The 15071-nt window shown below is 44.1% G+C and overlaps 1 protein-coding gene across 6 annotated transcripts in view; it reads left to right on the top strand.

Moving 5' to 3' along the window:
- STOX2 (storkhead box 2) overlaps positions 1-15071 on the top strand; it is a 156729-nt gene that overhangs the window by 62765 nt on the left and 78893 nt on the right. Inside the window, exon 1 of one of the 6 annotated variants that reach the window (XM_068942591.1) lies at positions 12737-13449. The exons of 3 other annotated variants lie outside the window; for them this stretch is intronic. In XM_068942591.1, the coding sequence (XP_068798692.1) occupies positions 13284-13449 (166 nt within the window). In that variant the 5' untranslated portion in view covers positions 12737-13283. Of the gene's footprint in view, positions 1-12736; positions 13450-15071 lie in introns of those variants that run through there. 2 more of the 6 variants (XM_009676644.2, XM_068942587.1) reach the window with 2 other exon arrangements.

Below are 15071 nucleotides of genomic sequence, written 5' to 3' on the forward strand. Positions count from 1 at the left end.
GCTCAACATCTCAATTTGCTAAAATAGGAATCTGCATCATTGTAGTTGTAGGCTCAAGACAGCTGTGTTCCCGTTTGGGTTTCTTCTTCTTTTAAACAGTAACAAGTGAAATGGGTTGAAAACTTCTTTAACTGGTTACACTGAAACAAGAAGTAGTACTAAAAATTAAAATGAGTCACGGAAGAAATATGACAGTTCTGAAAAGAAATTATAGTTCTTATAATGTTATTGATATATATGGCATATTAAATTTGGCAGTATGTCAAAAGGACTACTCATCAGAAATATATGAATTAATTTTCTTATATTACTATCAGAACCATCAAAATCATTTTACAGCTAATGGGTGGTTGGTAACTTTAGTTGAGGACAGAGAGTAGTACTAGTAATTTTGTTTCATAGTGAAATTTTTTTTTCTCTTAGACAAACCAAGTTGACTGATTGTAGTTCATATCGTAAGTGGAGTGAGTCAAGGCAAGCATAAACCGTGTCTATGAATCATTGCTCTCTGACTCCTAGGAAAGTCTATGGATCTGATCTCCACTAACCATGACTTACCTACCTACCATGGCTCCATTAGGGACAGTTTTTGGCTGTGCGTCTGCTGAAGCCTCAGTACAGGTTAAAGCTACCTGGAGTTTGTTGTCGCTTGTTTCCTCTGGGTGAGGACCCCATGAGCCTGTGTGGCTAGCAGCTATCGCTACTGTGTTGCTTTGCATCCTACCAGGAAGAGTCAGGATTAAACATCAGGAACTTTCTTCTCTGCCAGGGCTACATGCAGTAATGCCTGTTTTCTGACATACTTCAAAGTGGTTCCCCCGTCTTTGTACCGCGTTAAGGGTCAAACGTTTGGGATCAGCCCAGGGCCTCTGTTGCAGAAGACCCATGTTTTTAAGCGGTAGAGTGCTTAATACTGCCTGTGCTGCAAGCTAGCTAGGGCTTGAGTCAGTGTGACTAAATTAATGAGACACGTTCTTCTCTTTACTAGTTTGGCATGTTTTAAAAGATGTCTGTGAACTGTAATCATAGCTTCTATGGTTGTTTAATAAAAAAATTAAAAAAAAAAATCATAGCCACAGTAATACTTCTGCTTACCCTCCTTTACCTTTCCTCCTCCTCCATCCCACCTTGCCAAAGGCATGTGATGTTCCTAAGCACGAGAAAACTTTTCAGTCCTTCTCTGTTGCTGAAACTGTGGACGTGCTTTCCTTCCTGAGCAAGTGAAGGTTCCCAAATAATACTTCTGAGCACCTAGAAGCAGAGGGGAGCTGCTTGTCAGACACGCATGGAGTCACAGCGATGGCAGTTTCTGTGGGCTGGGCTAAGCTTAGTCACAAACAACCCAACATTAAACAGCTTGAATAACTTCAAAATGCAGTAGCCTTGTTCTTCAGGCTCGCTAGTGACTAACCACCCAGCTGGCTGGAGTGCCTGCTTCCAGTAACCACCTCATCTAATGACAGGTTTTGTTGGTCCCGCTCAGGACACTGGGGCAGCCACCTCCTGCCTAGCTCACTCTCCTCCTCAGTTACAGGGTCTGTAAACCTGGACAGGGAGGTTTCTAGGGACCTCTGGTAGAGCATCTAGCCAGAAGCTGACGTGAACAGAGCTTGCAAGACCTGAAAAGAAGAGCAAAGCAAATGCAAGTCTTCAAAATGAATGTAAAATTCCTTTTTTCGGTGTTTTTTCCCCTGCTTTAAGATACCTAAATGAGGAAGGAGAGGCATTGAGCATTCAAGGTGGGGGAGGGACCAGAAATAAATCTCCTACCATCCTATTTACCTTTAGGGAAATAGAAGTCAACAGGAAAACCTGATTACCTACCAAGAGTGATTTTGAAGATTTACCCCGTAGGCAGCTGCTAGGGACCTGCCTAGGGAGGATAAGATTTGTTCTGATGGTTCCTTCTTGGTGATTGTTTCCTTGACATATTGCATCACAAAGCTTCACTCATCACTTTACGCTCGAGCCTATGTCAGTGGCTGGGCATCGTTTGTGCTGCCTGCTCCCCTACCCTGTAAGCAACGCTCTCACAGTTTCAGCTGACAGTACCTTTGGGCAAGGGTGATATGCTAAACTGATGGTTTTTCCTACCTCAAGCTTGAAAATCCCATCCTCCTCTGTAATTACCTGTATTAGTCGAGAAAAAATGCAGTAGAGAAAAGGCTTGCTAGTTTATGGGATAAGAGGGGATAAAACAGATCTTACAATCCTACTTCCTTTTGTATGCATTGGAAAGCTCTTGGCAGAAACATAGCTGTATTTCCAGTGCAGCAGGGAACCACACTGGCTTGTATTGAAATAATTGGGTACAGAGATTATAGAATAAACTGTATATATTACTTTTAAGTGGCTGGGGTTTTGATAATTGCAATAGGACCATTTATTAGGTAAATAATTAGTCTTTCCAGATAAGAAGTAGGATACAATATGCATTTGAGAGATTTATGAGTGGTAAAAGGTAACACATGTGTATATTGGCAGCTGTTTTCAGCGCTAATTTGTGTTTTTCATTTCATTCCTGAATTTTATTTCAAGAGCTTTAGACAATACAGAGTTGAGAACATGGTAGCTGAAAGCAAAGGAAGCAAGAAATGAATATGGAAAGCCTGCATATTATATCTATCTCTTTTAGAAGGAATATTTCCTTTATGACCACCTCCTGCTTTGTATTTAACGTTTCAAAGAACTTTGGGGGACTGCCTGTAGGCTGTGTCTTCATGAGGCAAGTAGCCAAGGATTTAAAGTATTGTCATTGCTGGCCTGAAGCTGAAAACTGCAGGCGGTTTTAATCTCAGGATTTTTTTTTAAACCTAACCTTTTGTGTTCAGATTAGGAGCGCAGGGGGATAGACTTAAGGGGTGTTAGCAGGAGTTTTTTCATTGGCAGTTCAGTAATAGCATCAGGCCTTGGAAATACTTTTTTTCTTATTCTTTGTTATTTCAGTAATTACTATATGGTGAGTAGAAATCTATAGGGTTGGGTGTGTGTGTGTGTGTGTGTGTGTGGTTTTTTTTTAAATACCACAGCAGTGACACAGGGATGTGGGCAATGAAAGAAGTATTTGTTTTTATAACTTTTTACTCCTTGGCCAATTGATGACACCTAAATGCCTTTTCAGATAGTCTGTCACTGTTTCAGTGTGTGATATCTTTATATATTTTCTCTTGGTTCCACCAACTGGGATAACGCTAAGATCCATCTTTGGAGAGGAAAGAAAAAATAAATGATTTGGCATTTATCATGCTCTTACAAATCGCCTGAAATCTGCAAGTTTTGAAGAAAGATTACCTGACCTACCTTGCACTGTGTGGGAGATGGAAAGATTACCCAGCATCTCCTCCATCAAGACAAAGGTCAAAGACAAGTCTCTGAGCACTGACTTACAGAGTTTCCTTTGCTTTTTCTTAGAACCTAAGAAATATTTGGTGTTAGTATTTGTTGATTGCTGGGATACGTATGGTGAAGAGCTCTTTAAGTTTTTATGTACAGAATCAAACATGGTGACTTCTTACAAGAGTTGCTGAGATGAGCACCATAACTAATAAGATTTACGGCAGTTGGCTTGCGAAGGTATTGAGTTCAGCTCAATAGTGATCAGTTTTAATGAAGACGGAAGACTTTCTAGCTCTTCATTTTGTGCATAATTCTTTTAAATAGAATTCTAATGCTAAGAAATATATCGCTTTCATGCAAATTATCTCACTTAAGATGTTTAGTTCTTTTGAAAAAGTCTTTTTAGATTTCCAGAAATATTAAGTAGTTCTTCATGCCACCAAAAAAAAAAAAATCATTATAATATGAAAAGCATTTTGAAAGAAAACCTTATCCTATGCTAATGCCATTCACACACTTTACAGGAAGTAAGTACTGTTTTGTGATAGGAGTGAGAAGTATGCTTTTCAGAACTGGAGTGGAAGGTTTTTTAGTTTTCTAATTTGGGACTCTCTTAATTTCACTGTTTCAATTCAGTTATTGCAGTGATATTCCTTTGTAATAAGGTATCGGTTTCTTCATAACATCTACATGTTTAATTTGTTCTAAGCCTTGACTCTGGTAGGAAGGCTGTAGGGTGAAACATTCACACCAGAGACTGCTCTTAAAACCAGCATGACACACAAGTGCCGTGTTAGAAGCTTTTCTCTAGGCTGAGACCTTGGTACGCTGCTCCCTTCTGTTTAGCTCCATGCAGGAGTTAAAGATTTTGCACTGGTCTTCAGAAACTGTGGGAAGTAACAGTGCTCTGCTGGATATAAGTCCCTACTGATGTTTAAAAACAAATGAATTAAAAACTAAGCAAGGGACAACCACCCAGTAATAGAAAGAGCAGCAATGCTCCCTGTGGCCAGTACGCTTGCTTTCAGAGATTGCATTGTTAGGTAGGGTGTCACTTACTAAAATGAAAATTTTTTTGTCTTCTATTGCTGGAATATGCTTCAGCTGAAGAATTTAAGTTCCCTGTAAGGTGATGGTAGAAGTTTGGCACCTAGTGTTGTGAAATGCCCTTCCTTGTTCCTCTGCTTGAATATAAAAATCTGTGCACTGGGGAGGAACGCTCAGAAGAGCTTCTGCAGAGAGGCAAGTGCAAGTGGTGCCTGCATAAACCTTCATCAGGGCAGTGGGGAGTTGTCTCTAGGTGTACGGGTGAGTAATGTCAGGACTTCAAAAGCTAAGTGGAGGGTGAAAACAAGGCATGGTAACCAGGAATAGGCAGGGTAACCATCTCAGGAGTACACCTTTCATTATCACGAGAGCTTCTGGAGCATCAGAAGAGAATAGAGACACTGCACCGTCCTGCAGAAAACCAGTGACTAACGAGTACTGCCTGCATGGGGGCAAATGGAATCTGTAACTCTTGTGGTCTGGTCCAGAGGACATTCAAGTCGACAGTTTTTTCCATTATTTTCTGGAAGCCTATGGGTCAGGCCTGTGTTGAGTCACCTAATTTCTGTCTGGTTTTAGATTATTTTTGCCCAAATACTGCTATATGCCAGCAAGACAGGCTATTAAGCTAAGACTGCAATAAAATATCCAAGAAGTAATTAACATACTTTACTGTGAGGTGATGAATCAGTGCTTCTTCACTCTTGGGTATGTATTTTGCTTGCATTCTCTTCAAACTGATGGGTGTGACCATGTATTTTCAGTACTGCACCACAGCTTTGGAAGTCTATTTGAAATAGGCAGAACTTTGCGCACGTATGGAAGTAAATTCATGACAAGAGGTTGTTTACAAAGGGTGGAGTAGTCTATTTTCAGGCTTCCCAACTCTTCTAAGGTTTTTAAGATCTCTGCCTCTTACACATGCTGTATATATGCGTTTATAAAATATACTCACTATATTGCACAGCTGTATAAGCAAGAATTTTTAGAGAGAGCTTAGTACTGGGTTGCTGAGCAAATGCTCTGTGGAGTTATAGCAGCTGCTGGGATTTAGCTCCCTTGGTATGCTGCTTCATTTTTTAAGACTGTCCATCAAATATCTTTACTGTCTCCTTTGCAAACATGCTGTAGTGTTGTTTTCAGTGTTGTGTATAGCAAGTAATTCTTGCAGACAAGAATTTAGAATTTAAAATTAATATATTGATAAATATATGCCATGGAACATGGCTATCACAAAACAATGCCCACTTGTTTTAGCTTTCTTTTATTTCTCAATGGATTTTCCTTTGAAGTTATGTACCTGATGTGCAGAATCTGCTTGTTGCCTGTGTTTCTGTAGCACTGAGGGGCCCAAATCAGAGCCCCAGGCTCACTGACCATGCCAGGTGCTATCTTAGCAGTCATGGGAGGTGTTACACAAGCATAAAGCAGAAACACGGGCTTTATGGAGGAGTAGGAAGAGTTACAGAGAGATGCACGTATTAGTCTTTGAAAACACAATCTGTAATGGCTTTTAGTGCTGGTAGGTTCTATATTAGATACTTAGCCTCCTCCCTCTATTTTTTTTTAACTGCCCAAACCAGAAGGATAGGCTGTCTTTCTGACTTGTGGTACAGCTGGCCCCCATATATCAGTATGTTACTTAAATACCAGGGTACTAATGATATGTGACACCAGTGGAAAACAAGAAAGGGGTTGACATTTTTGGCACATCTTTTACTATTGTATGCTTTGTAAGAGCAGCCAGTGAATGAATTGAGCTGCTGTAACTCCACATTTTCAACTTTTCAAACTCTGTTTTATATGAGGGCTTTAATAAATGCTTGACTGTTTGAAAATCTGTGCAGTATTCGTAGCTTCCCCTGTCCCAGCTGGTTTGTACACTGAGGAGTTATAATCCCATCTTCCATCCTTTTAAACTAACACCCTTCAAGTCAGTGATAATAGAGAAAAAGTATGCCTCAAAAGAAGACTGTATCCTACAGTCTGTTCATTTTGGTACACTGCTACCTATTTGGGTAGGCTTGTGTGCCCAAATTAAAAACCTTCTGCATCAATTGTTTTCTGTACAGAGGAAGCACAAATGAAATCAGAAAGTCTGGACAGAAAAAATACAGGGGAGTCTTTCTTCTCCTAACGGGAGGCAGGTTTTTCTTAAAAGTCATGCAAGTTAAAATAAATACCACAGTGTATAAGCCAGCACACAGAAAAATGAATTGGTGAGCTACAGCATGTGTGCAGCAGCAGTACTGCATTCCTGTCATCACACATTCCCAAAACATAACACTGAGAGAAATATGATCCGAAACTGGCTTAAGAGGTGCTGTAATTAAGCCAGGATTACTACCATAGTATAACACAACCTGATAGCATTCTGGAGTTAGACTGAAAACTTGCTTGTGATAAGCTTGGAAATATTTTCCTTTCTTATATTTGGAAGTTTTTTCACTTGCACCTTTGACCTTGGGGTTTTTTCTTTCTCTTTTTAGCTGAGTTTCTCAGATGCTCTCTTGAAGAAGAGGGGACTGTCTGAGCAAACTGAGCTCCTTCCTATCCACTGAATCTGTCAAAAGAAGCTGCCTTATTTTGCAGCATGGGCCACAAAGTGTGGGTAACAAGTACTTGGCTTCTCTTGCTTATTTGAGTAACAGTGAGTACTAGCGAGAGGTGACAAATTAATAGTGTTAATGGCGGAAGGCCAAGAGCTGTGAAAGAAGATATGCTGCATCATGAGTTTTCTGGTTTGTTTCTGCCATTGTATCTGATTACAATGCTCTGGAAAGGAAAAAGTGAACTTCCTAAAGCCAAGGACAGTTGCAGCCTGTTGCCAGTCATCCTTAATCAGTAAGGGATTTCACAGAAACGTCTTTTTTTAGAATTTGAGTTTTGCTGTGTTTTTACTTTACCTGATAGTACTGGCACATCTCTTAATATAGAGATGCAAGAATCCACACATGAAAATGGTCTGGTTTATGGTGTGGACAGTTTTTCCTCTTAATGGATTTCTTACCATTAGAAATGCAGGTAGTGTCTTTTCTCAGGCAAGTTATTATGTAGTGCTTGAGATCTAATAATATATCTAATATATCACCAAGGCCTGTAATATTATACCTGAGTTTAATATTTTTCACTAATTCTTAATTACATGTTTTCCACATCTTCTCTCAATAAACTTTCCTTCTCCATCCTCCTTTTCATCTGCTTGTATAATAGACTTTGTTCCTCTTGTGGCTTCGCTTTTATAATAGACTTTGTTCCTCTTGTGGCTTCCTTTATTTTCTGTTATTCCTCTCCTCCCTTCCTCTCCCACTTTGTTAGGTCCTGCCTTTCCATCCCAGCATGTTGCAGCATCCCATCCCTACCTTTACTCTGCCCTAACGTCAAAGTTTTTCAGACTGATGTGCTGAGCCACTTTCCCCTTTTGCAGCATTTTTTTTTTGGTTAACTCTAAAAAAGAGGAGCAGCCTAAAGAGGGGACAAAAGACCACAGCAGCCCACAGAGAGCATCCTTACGTTGTCCCTTGTGTCTGATGCCTCCCTCTTCTGGCAAGTTATAAAAGAAAGGGAGCACAGCTAGCTCCCCTCTTGGAGGCTCTTGGCAAAATAGCCCTAGTCCACTGTCTGATTTTAAACATTTTGGAAATACCTAGTTTTAGAAAAATAATGTAGGAGGTTAGGGCAATTTCAGAATTGGATGTTTTTGTTTTCATAGGCCAAAAAATGACCCTGCTCAGTGTTTTACCTGGCTGCTAGTGAGTGCAGCCTTCATTAGGGCAAAGTCTCCCCGACGTCCCAGTAATACAAATGCCTTTCGTCGTCGTTGTTTCTGAAGCTGGGAACTGTGAAAGGAACCTTATCACAGAGCTGCAGTCCAGAGACTGGAGCAACGAGGCTTTGTGTTGAGTATTCACCGTCCTGACAAAGTTGATTCTTTTGATTGTGTGCGCTTGTCAAACGCCACCTTGGCTGATGGCAATAAAGCAAAGCCATTTTAATTTCCTCCCTTCAAGGGAGCCAGTTGACTATGTGCAACAGGCAAGGTAGTGACAGGGTAAGGGAGAAAATGGGCTTGGAATGCACAGTTTTAGAAATGGTGATTTTTCTTCAGCTGAGGTTTGTAGCTTTCCTTAGCAAAGAAGGGGATTGCTTTCCTCCAGGTGTGTCCTATTATTTTGTCATTTTTATTTCATTGTTTGGCTTGCCTGCTTATTTCATTTGAAAACCTCATGCAGTTGGTTCCCAAGCCAGTCAAGCTGACATGGTAATACCAACCCACCCTGCTACTGAAGTCTGCTACTCTCCTATATCGAAACTTGTTTGTCATGGTAAGGAAGAAAAAAAAGTCGCCCCGACTGAAACTTGAAATACCACATTACATGGAAGCAACTACCATATATGCACATGGGCGCAAGCGCCTATACACACACACTTACATAGATACCTCACCATATTGTACCCTGCCATATAAGTATTATTTTTTTAATTGAGGAAAAATGTAGCCTGTGAAATGGAAGCTGGGGCCCTAGAGTTTTAACAGCATATTTGACACTGATTTACTGTACTGGCTAGTGAGGTCCTTTTCTTGTTGCTTTTTTGGCATCAGTAAAATGGGGATAGGGCTGCTTAGCAACTAATAAGCGAGCGTTTATGAAGATCAAATGCAATAGGTATTCTTAGTAATGTTTGTTTATTCATTTTTTAAAAGGTAACACAGAAGGTTTTCAGTGCCTAACATTTTGAATTGCTTCTCCAAAAGCATTCGAGCTCCCTATGAATTTGAGCTCAAGAGTGGTGCTGGTTAAAAGCCTGAATATATAAGAATACTTTGCAATGTCTTAAAGGTACCTAAGCCTGTTTTTTTAAGTCTGTAATGTTAAACCAGTACCTTTGGAATGGTCACTGTTATGTAGTCCGTTCCTGCTAATTACAGAAATTCTTGGGTTAAAGGGGAGGCAGGAGGCTTATTTTTGGTTTAGTTCAGCTATGTTTTCCGAGGTCTCCATGTTTTATTGATCCTAGCCTCACTTCTCTCTCTAATGATTCAGGAAAGAGATGGTACCTGCGGAGCTTTCAATACTAATTGATAAAAACAAATACTTTATCTGACTCTGAATCAATGCTTTCCCTTAATTAAAAAAAGGGGGGGAGGAGAATGCAAATAAAAAGCAAACTTCAGAAACCAGCTCCTTTTTCTCTACCGTGTTGACAAGAAGTCATCAGAATCCCATCAGATCAGTTCCTGCTTGGGAGCAGTATTTTGCCGTATTCCTAGTAAGCTCTATCAGACTACTCTTTCCGTCCTGCTTTTTAGCATGAGACAAAATTTTACCAATGTGTTCTTTGGTTGTCCGAAGATGCATTTTACAGACAGGCAAAATATTGGTAAGTTAAAGCTGAAATTTCCAACTGTTTAAGTCAAAGAAAATTATGACCCTTCTCCCGACTGTTGGAACTGACTGATTGAACAACATTTTTAAATTTATTTCAGACGGTATTTATAAGGACCTGGCTTACCGTTCACAAAACTGAAGCCATTAATGGCTGGGAATTCTTCTTTCCCTACCCTGCTCTAATATATCCGTGTGTAATGCATCCAGACATTTATTTTCTTTTATTAAAAAAAAAAAAGTCTAGGAATAAAATGTTTTTTTTTCCGAAGCCCTCAAATTTTAGCTTTCATTTCATTTGAAGAAAATTATTTCAGTTTGGCCACCGAAGCAAAAATCAATTATACTCACAGTTTTATCTCTTTTTCCAAAGAAAACAGCCAAAACTTAAACTTAGTCTTTAATTATATATTTGATTCATCCCCGTAACAACCCTTGACTTCAAACAATGCCAGAGCAGGAGGAAACTTGCTCCAAATTCCTCTCTTCAAAGGGCAGAACTCTTTCAGATACCGTGTCAGAAAACTCTTTCAGCTTGAACCTAAAAGGATAACTGTGCAAAGACTGAACACAGGGGCTTTAGCTGACCACAGTAATACATCTCAGGACAGAGAGGAGGCCTCCAAAATTGTTCTTAAACAAACCTTCCCACGATTGGAAAGGGAAAGTTGACTTTGCCTGATGGGTTAATTACTTCTTCCTCTTCCCCCATTTTCCTATGAAAATAACTTGTAACAGTACTAGTAGCAAATTATTATTTGATGAAAATTAGAACAAGATGAAAATGCATCCTGTATTAAGCGTCCCCAAGGCTATAAATAAGTCTGATACCTACACTTGGTAAGTAGAAAATACCGTATGTTAATCTTATGTATGTTATTGCTCTCATGACAGTTCCTGCAAGTGTACAAATTAAATCAATTAAAACTACCTGAAACCTTTCTGTGCACTGTCAGCGCTTGGTTACAGGTGTAGCAAAGTGCTAGAAAAGAGTTGGGATATGTTCGCCTTACCTGTCAGTCGCAGCTGGGCGCGCAGTGCCGTCTCTGATGGAGCTGCCCCCCAGTTTGTCATGTGTTGCCTGGTAGACTAGCGTGGAACCTGCAGTCAGATATTTTTAGTAGGGCATAATTACACGGAAAGCCAGCGTGAGGATCACTGTGGTCTTGTTTGCCCTCGCCCTCCCTCCCCCCCCCCCGCACCTGGCTCTGCGTTTCTACTTCTTGACCTCATTTTTCCCCCTCGTTGCTTATTGCCATTTGTCTCTTGTCTCAGGTTACGCCTCTTTGCCTCGTGTCCTTTTTAAGGGAACAGACTGATATCTAAGACTGCGTCTAGACTAGGAGAGAAGTTGAGTTTAGTTCAGACGTAGGTTAAAGTGACTTGACCAGCTATGGTCTATGCTCGATCACTTTTCTAATTACTGGCAATGCAGTCATCTTTAGTTGAGCTTTTAGATGGTGGGGTTACAGTTTATGCTTGTGGCTCGAACTTCATCTGCATTCACATCTGGTAACACGGGTAGGTTTTTTTAGGTGACGCTCAGCTAAGTAGCGCTAACCGATCTATCCAAACCCCAATCTCCGATTAGAGAAGTTGAATGAAGTTCTAGAAGTTCTCCTCGCGGTTTTCTGGACTCAGGATGCAAACGCGGTCTGTTACAAGCCTTGTGTAGGCTGATGAGTAAATTGCTGGATGAGTAAGCTGCATCATGAAAAATATCTTAAATTTTTATTAGCGGAGCGCTCTAGGCCAGCTTTTTTGCTCTTCCTCGTTTTTCCTGTTGGTATCACCGTCCAAAGGAAAGGTATCAATGGAAACTTGTAGTTCTTGGTGTTTCCTCCTGCAGGGGGAAGGAAACGAGGGTGGAGGAAGAATCCCGTCGTATTTCGCTTTCCAAGTTCTGAACGGGTTTCGTTCATATCGTTTCTACTAGCGCGTACGGGGCGGTGGCAGACGAAGTCCTAAATAACGCCTCTTCGGCGCGCGTCCTGCCCGGAGGGCGGCAGGGAGAGCCGAGGCGGGCCCCGAAGCGCTGTTAACCCGCAGCCAGGCAGCCCCTCGGTAAAGGGGCACCGTGGCCAGGCCCCCTGGCTTGGAGATGGCCTTCCCGTGCTCCAGCACTCCCGAAAACTTCCACTTCCCCGATTTTCCACGCTTTTAAAAAAAAAAAAAAACGCGGCACAACCCACAGTAAGAAAAGCGAATCGGTTATCCAAAAAAAGCGTCAACCGAAGTAGTTTAGCCGCGTCGCAGCCACCTTTCAAAACCCCTGTACAGCCGCCCTTGCCTGGCACCCTCGGCGCCACCGCCAGCAAGGAGCCGGGAGGCGGCGGGCGACGCCGCCGCGGCCGGACCGGGCCGGACCGGACCGGGGTGGCCGTTGGGGGGGGGCGGGGCGGCGGCGCCCGCCGCCTCACAAAGCCCGTGCGGGCGGGCCGAGGCGGGAGGGGGACGGGCCACCCGAAAAGCCACCCGGCTTTTGTATGTAAATGCCTGCGCGCTGATTGCGGGCTGGGCCGGCGGCGTGCGGGAGCCCGGGGGTGGTTTCCTCGCAGGCAGACGCGCCGCCTGCCAGTGCCAGGCCCGCGGCGTAACGACGGCGCGCCGCGCTTAGCATGAGCCTGGGCGGCTGCCCGGCGCCCGGCGCTGCAGCGGCGGAGGCAGCGCGGCCAGGCAGGCGGGCCGGGCAGGCGGGCGGCGCGGCCAGCGGCCTGGCCCCCCGCGCCGGCCGCCCCTAGCGCGGAGTCGGCGGCGGTTGGAGGCGGCGCGGCGCGGCGGGGGTGGGGTGGGGGGGTCGGCGGCCATGGCGAGGCGCGGGGCGCCCCGGAGCCGCGGGCCGCTGCCGGCCGCCCCGGCGCCGCGGGCTTGAGGGGGGCTGCGGCGGGGGCCGGGCGGGCGGAGAGCGGCGCCGCCGGGGCCGCCTGCGCGCCCTCCTCCTCCTCCGCCTCCTGTTGCTGCCGCAAGCCGCGGGGCCGGCCCTGCCGCCGCCGCCGCCTCTCGCAGCGCGCTCGGGTCGCCACCGGAGGCCGCGGGGTTTTTTTCTTCATTTGTTTGGGTCTTTTGTGCGGCGGCTCGCGGTTGGCGAAGCGCTGCCCGGCTGAATCGGGCTATTGTTCGGGATCCCGGAGCTTTCACGCTGCAAATCCTCTCCCCCCCCCCACCCCCCCCCCCCCCCGCCGCCGCCCGCCCGCCCCGCTTTTTTTGCCTGAGAAGCCACATAATGTGCCTTTCCTCCACATGAATCTGGAAGCTATAAGCTGGACTGATTGCAAATGAAGTGTAATGCATTGTGGGACGTGTGTAAAATTGGATCATTCGAGGGGAAAAAAAAAAAGAAAAAAGGAAAGGAAGGGACCTGCAGCTCGCGCCCTAGAAGAGGTAGCGGCAAGATGCGGGCAGGTTGCGGCCCAGCGGTACCTGCGCTAGGCTGATGCCAGGCCGCGCGCATCCGGCGAGCCGCAGGGCCTGGCCCGTGTCGCTGTGGGACGACTAGGCTCGGGTGTCCACAGGATGAAGAAGACGCGGAGCACAACCTTGCGGCGGGCCTGGCCTAGCTCCGACTTCTCCGACCGGGCCTCGGACCGCGTGAGGTCCCGCAGCGAGAAGGACTACCGGCTGCACAAACACTTCCCACCAGCTTTTATTTCCCAGGCATCACGGGGCTACATGACATCAGGTTTGTAACATAATTTGTGTGTGTGTGTGTGTGTGCGTGAGCGCTTTATTGTGAGGAGGCTGGTGCAGGATGTGTGTGTGGCTCGGGGAGGGCTGTGTCGGAAGGTATGGAGGGGAGCCTGCGACCAGGCGCGTAAGTTGTTATGAATAATGCAAAGAAAAAAAAAAACCCCATACATCCACCATTTTGTACCTCAGCCCCATTCATAGCGGGGCCCTTGCAATATGGTGTTTAAAATCTATTAGTCAAGTAGAATAAACGTATGAAAGAAACAGTCGTGTCGCTCTGTTGTGGAAGGGCAGATAAAAATGACCGGGAGCACAGAGCTCGGAGCCCTTCGCTCCTTTTGTGCAGGAAAGCATGTGCTGAATATTTACTACTGCCCTGCACGTTCTCCTTTTAATCCAATTCATACTAGTTAACTCACTGGGCTTTCATGTGTTTCCATTTTGGAAGGGAAAAGGGTCACCTGTGATTGTAAACGCTCTTGCCTTGCTGCAGGCTCTCTGGGTTTCAGCTGCGTGTTTCTGCAATGGCAAAGCACGTTTGTGGTGAAAAAGCTTGTAAACATGTTGGCATTCGTTATTTGAGGTGTAGAAGGAGAACAGACTTGTGTATGTGAGGGAGCACACACACGCATGTGTGTTAATGTGCTCGTTGCTTTAAAGGGAGGCTGCATAGAAATAATGGACACTGCACCAACGTGTTTGTGCATAGGAAAGAAAGAGCACAAACAAAACAAAAAACAGCACAGGGAAAGGCAGGCGTAAGGGAGAGGCTTGGCCCCAAACAAGTGTTGGTGCGTTTTTGGAAAGCCTCAGTAATGTTAATGGCAGCTTCTTCATCCTGAAATGTGTCTTAATGGCCTTGGAATTCGGACATTTCATAAACACCGGAAAGAATACTTGGGCAAATGCTGATGGCGAGGGGGACAGGGCAGAAAATCCTGGCAACCTTCTTTGTTGTTCTCCTGCCTGGTGATTGTGATGATTGGACATATAGCATTTCATTACTATGATGTCAAATTCCAGTTTATCATAAAGGCACGTTTTCCCTCTAAGGCTTAATTTAGGTTGAGTAGGCAGATTCCTTTAAAGGAGAAAAAGATGGAGAAAATGAAGGTATTTGTTATGCATAACTGAAAACGTTTCCAGCCTCCCCCCTGCACAGCCCCCCCCCCCCCCCCCCCCCCCCCCCGTCTTTGCTGCAAAGGTTGAGCCGAAGCTTGTGGTTGTCCGTTATATGGTTGCTTTACTATCTCTGTACCTAAGAAACGTGTCTTTTTAGGCAGGATCAGTTTCTCATGTTTTAAAAATGTCTCATGACCATTCTTTCATTAACCCCGAAGCACAAGGGAAATAATATGCATTTTATTGAAAAATCTGCCTGCATAAGAGTATTGTGCTCTTTTGGCAATAGTCGCTTTGCTTTTTCTTTACTAGGAAGCCACATATTGAGAGGAAATGACAAGTAAAATTTATACGTGAACAGCTGAAGAAAACTAGAATGGTTGCTGGGTTTTTTATTTTGTTATGTTTTGTTGGTGCTGCAGATTGGGAAAGCGCCTAGAAAGCCAAATCTGATCATAATGCAAAGATTTCTGTTGTTCTGTATGAATGTTC

This window comes from Struthio camelus, chromosome 4, assembly GCF_040807025.1.
Source record: "Struthio camelus isolate bStrCam1 chromosome 4, bStrCam1.hap1, whole genome shotgun sequence".
Taxonomy (NCBI): Eukaryota; Metazoa; Chordata; class Aves; order Struthioniformes; family Struthionidae; genus Struthio; species Struthio camelus.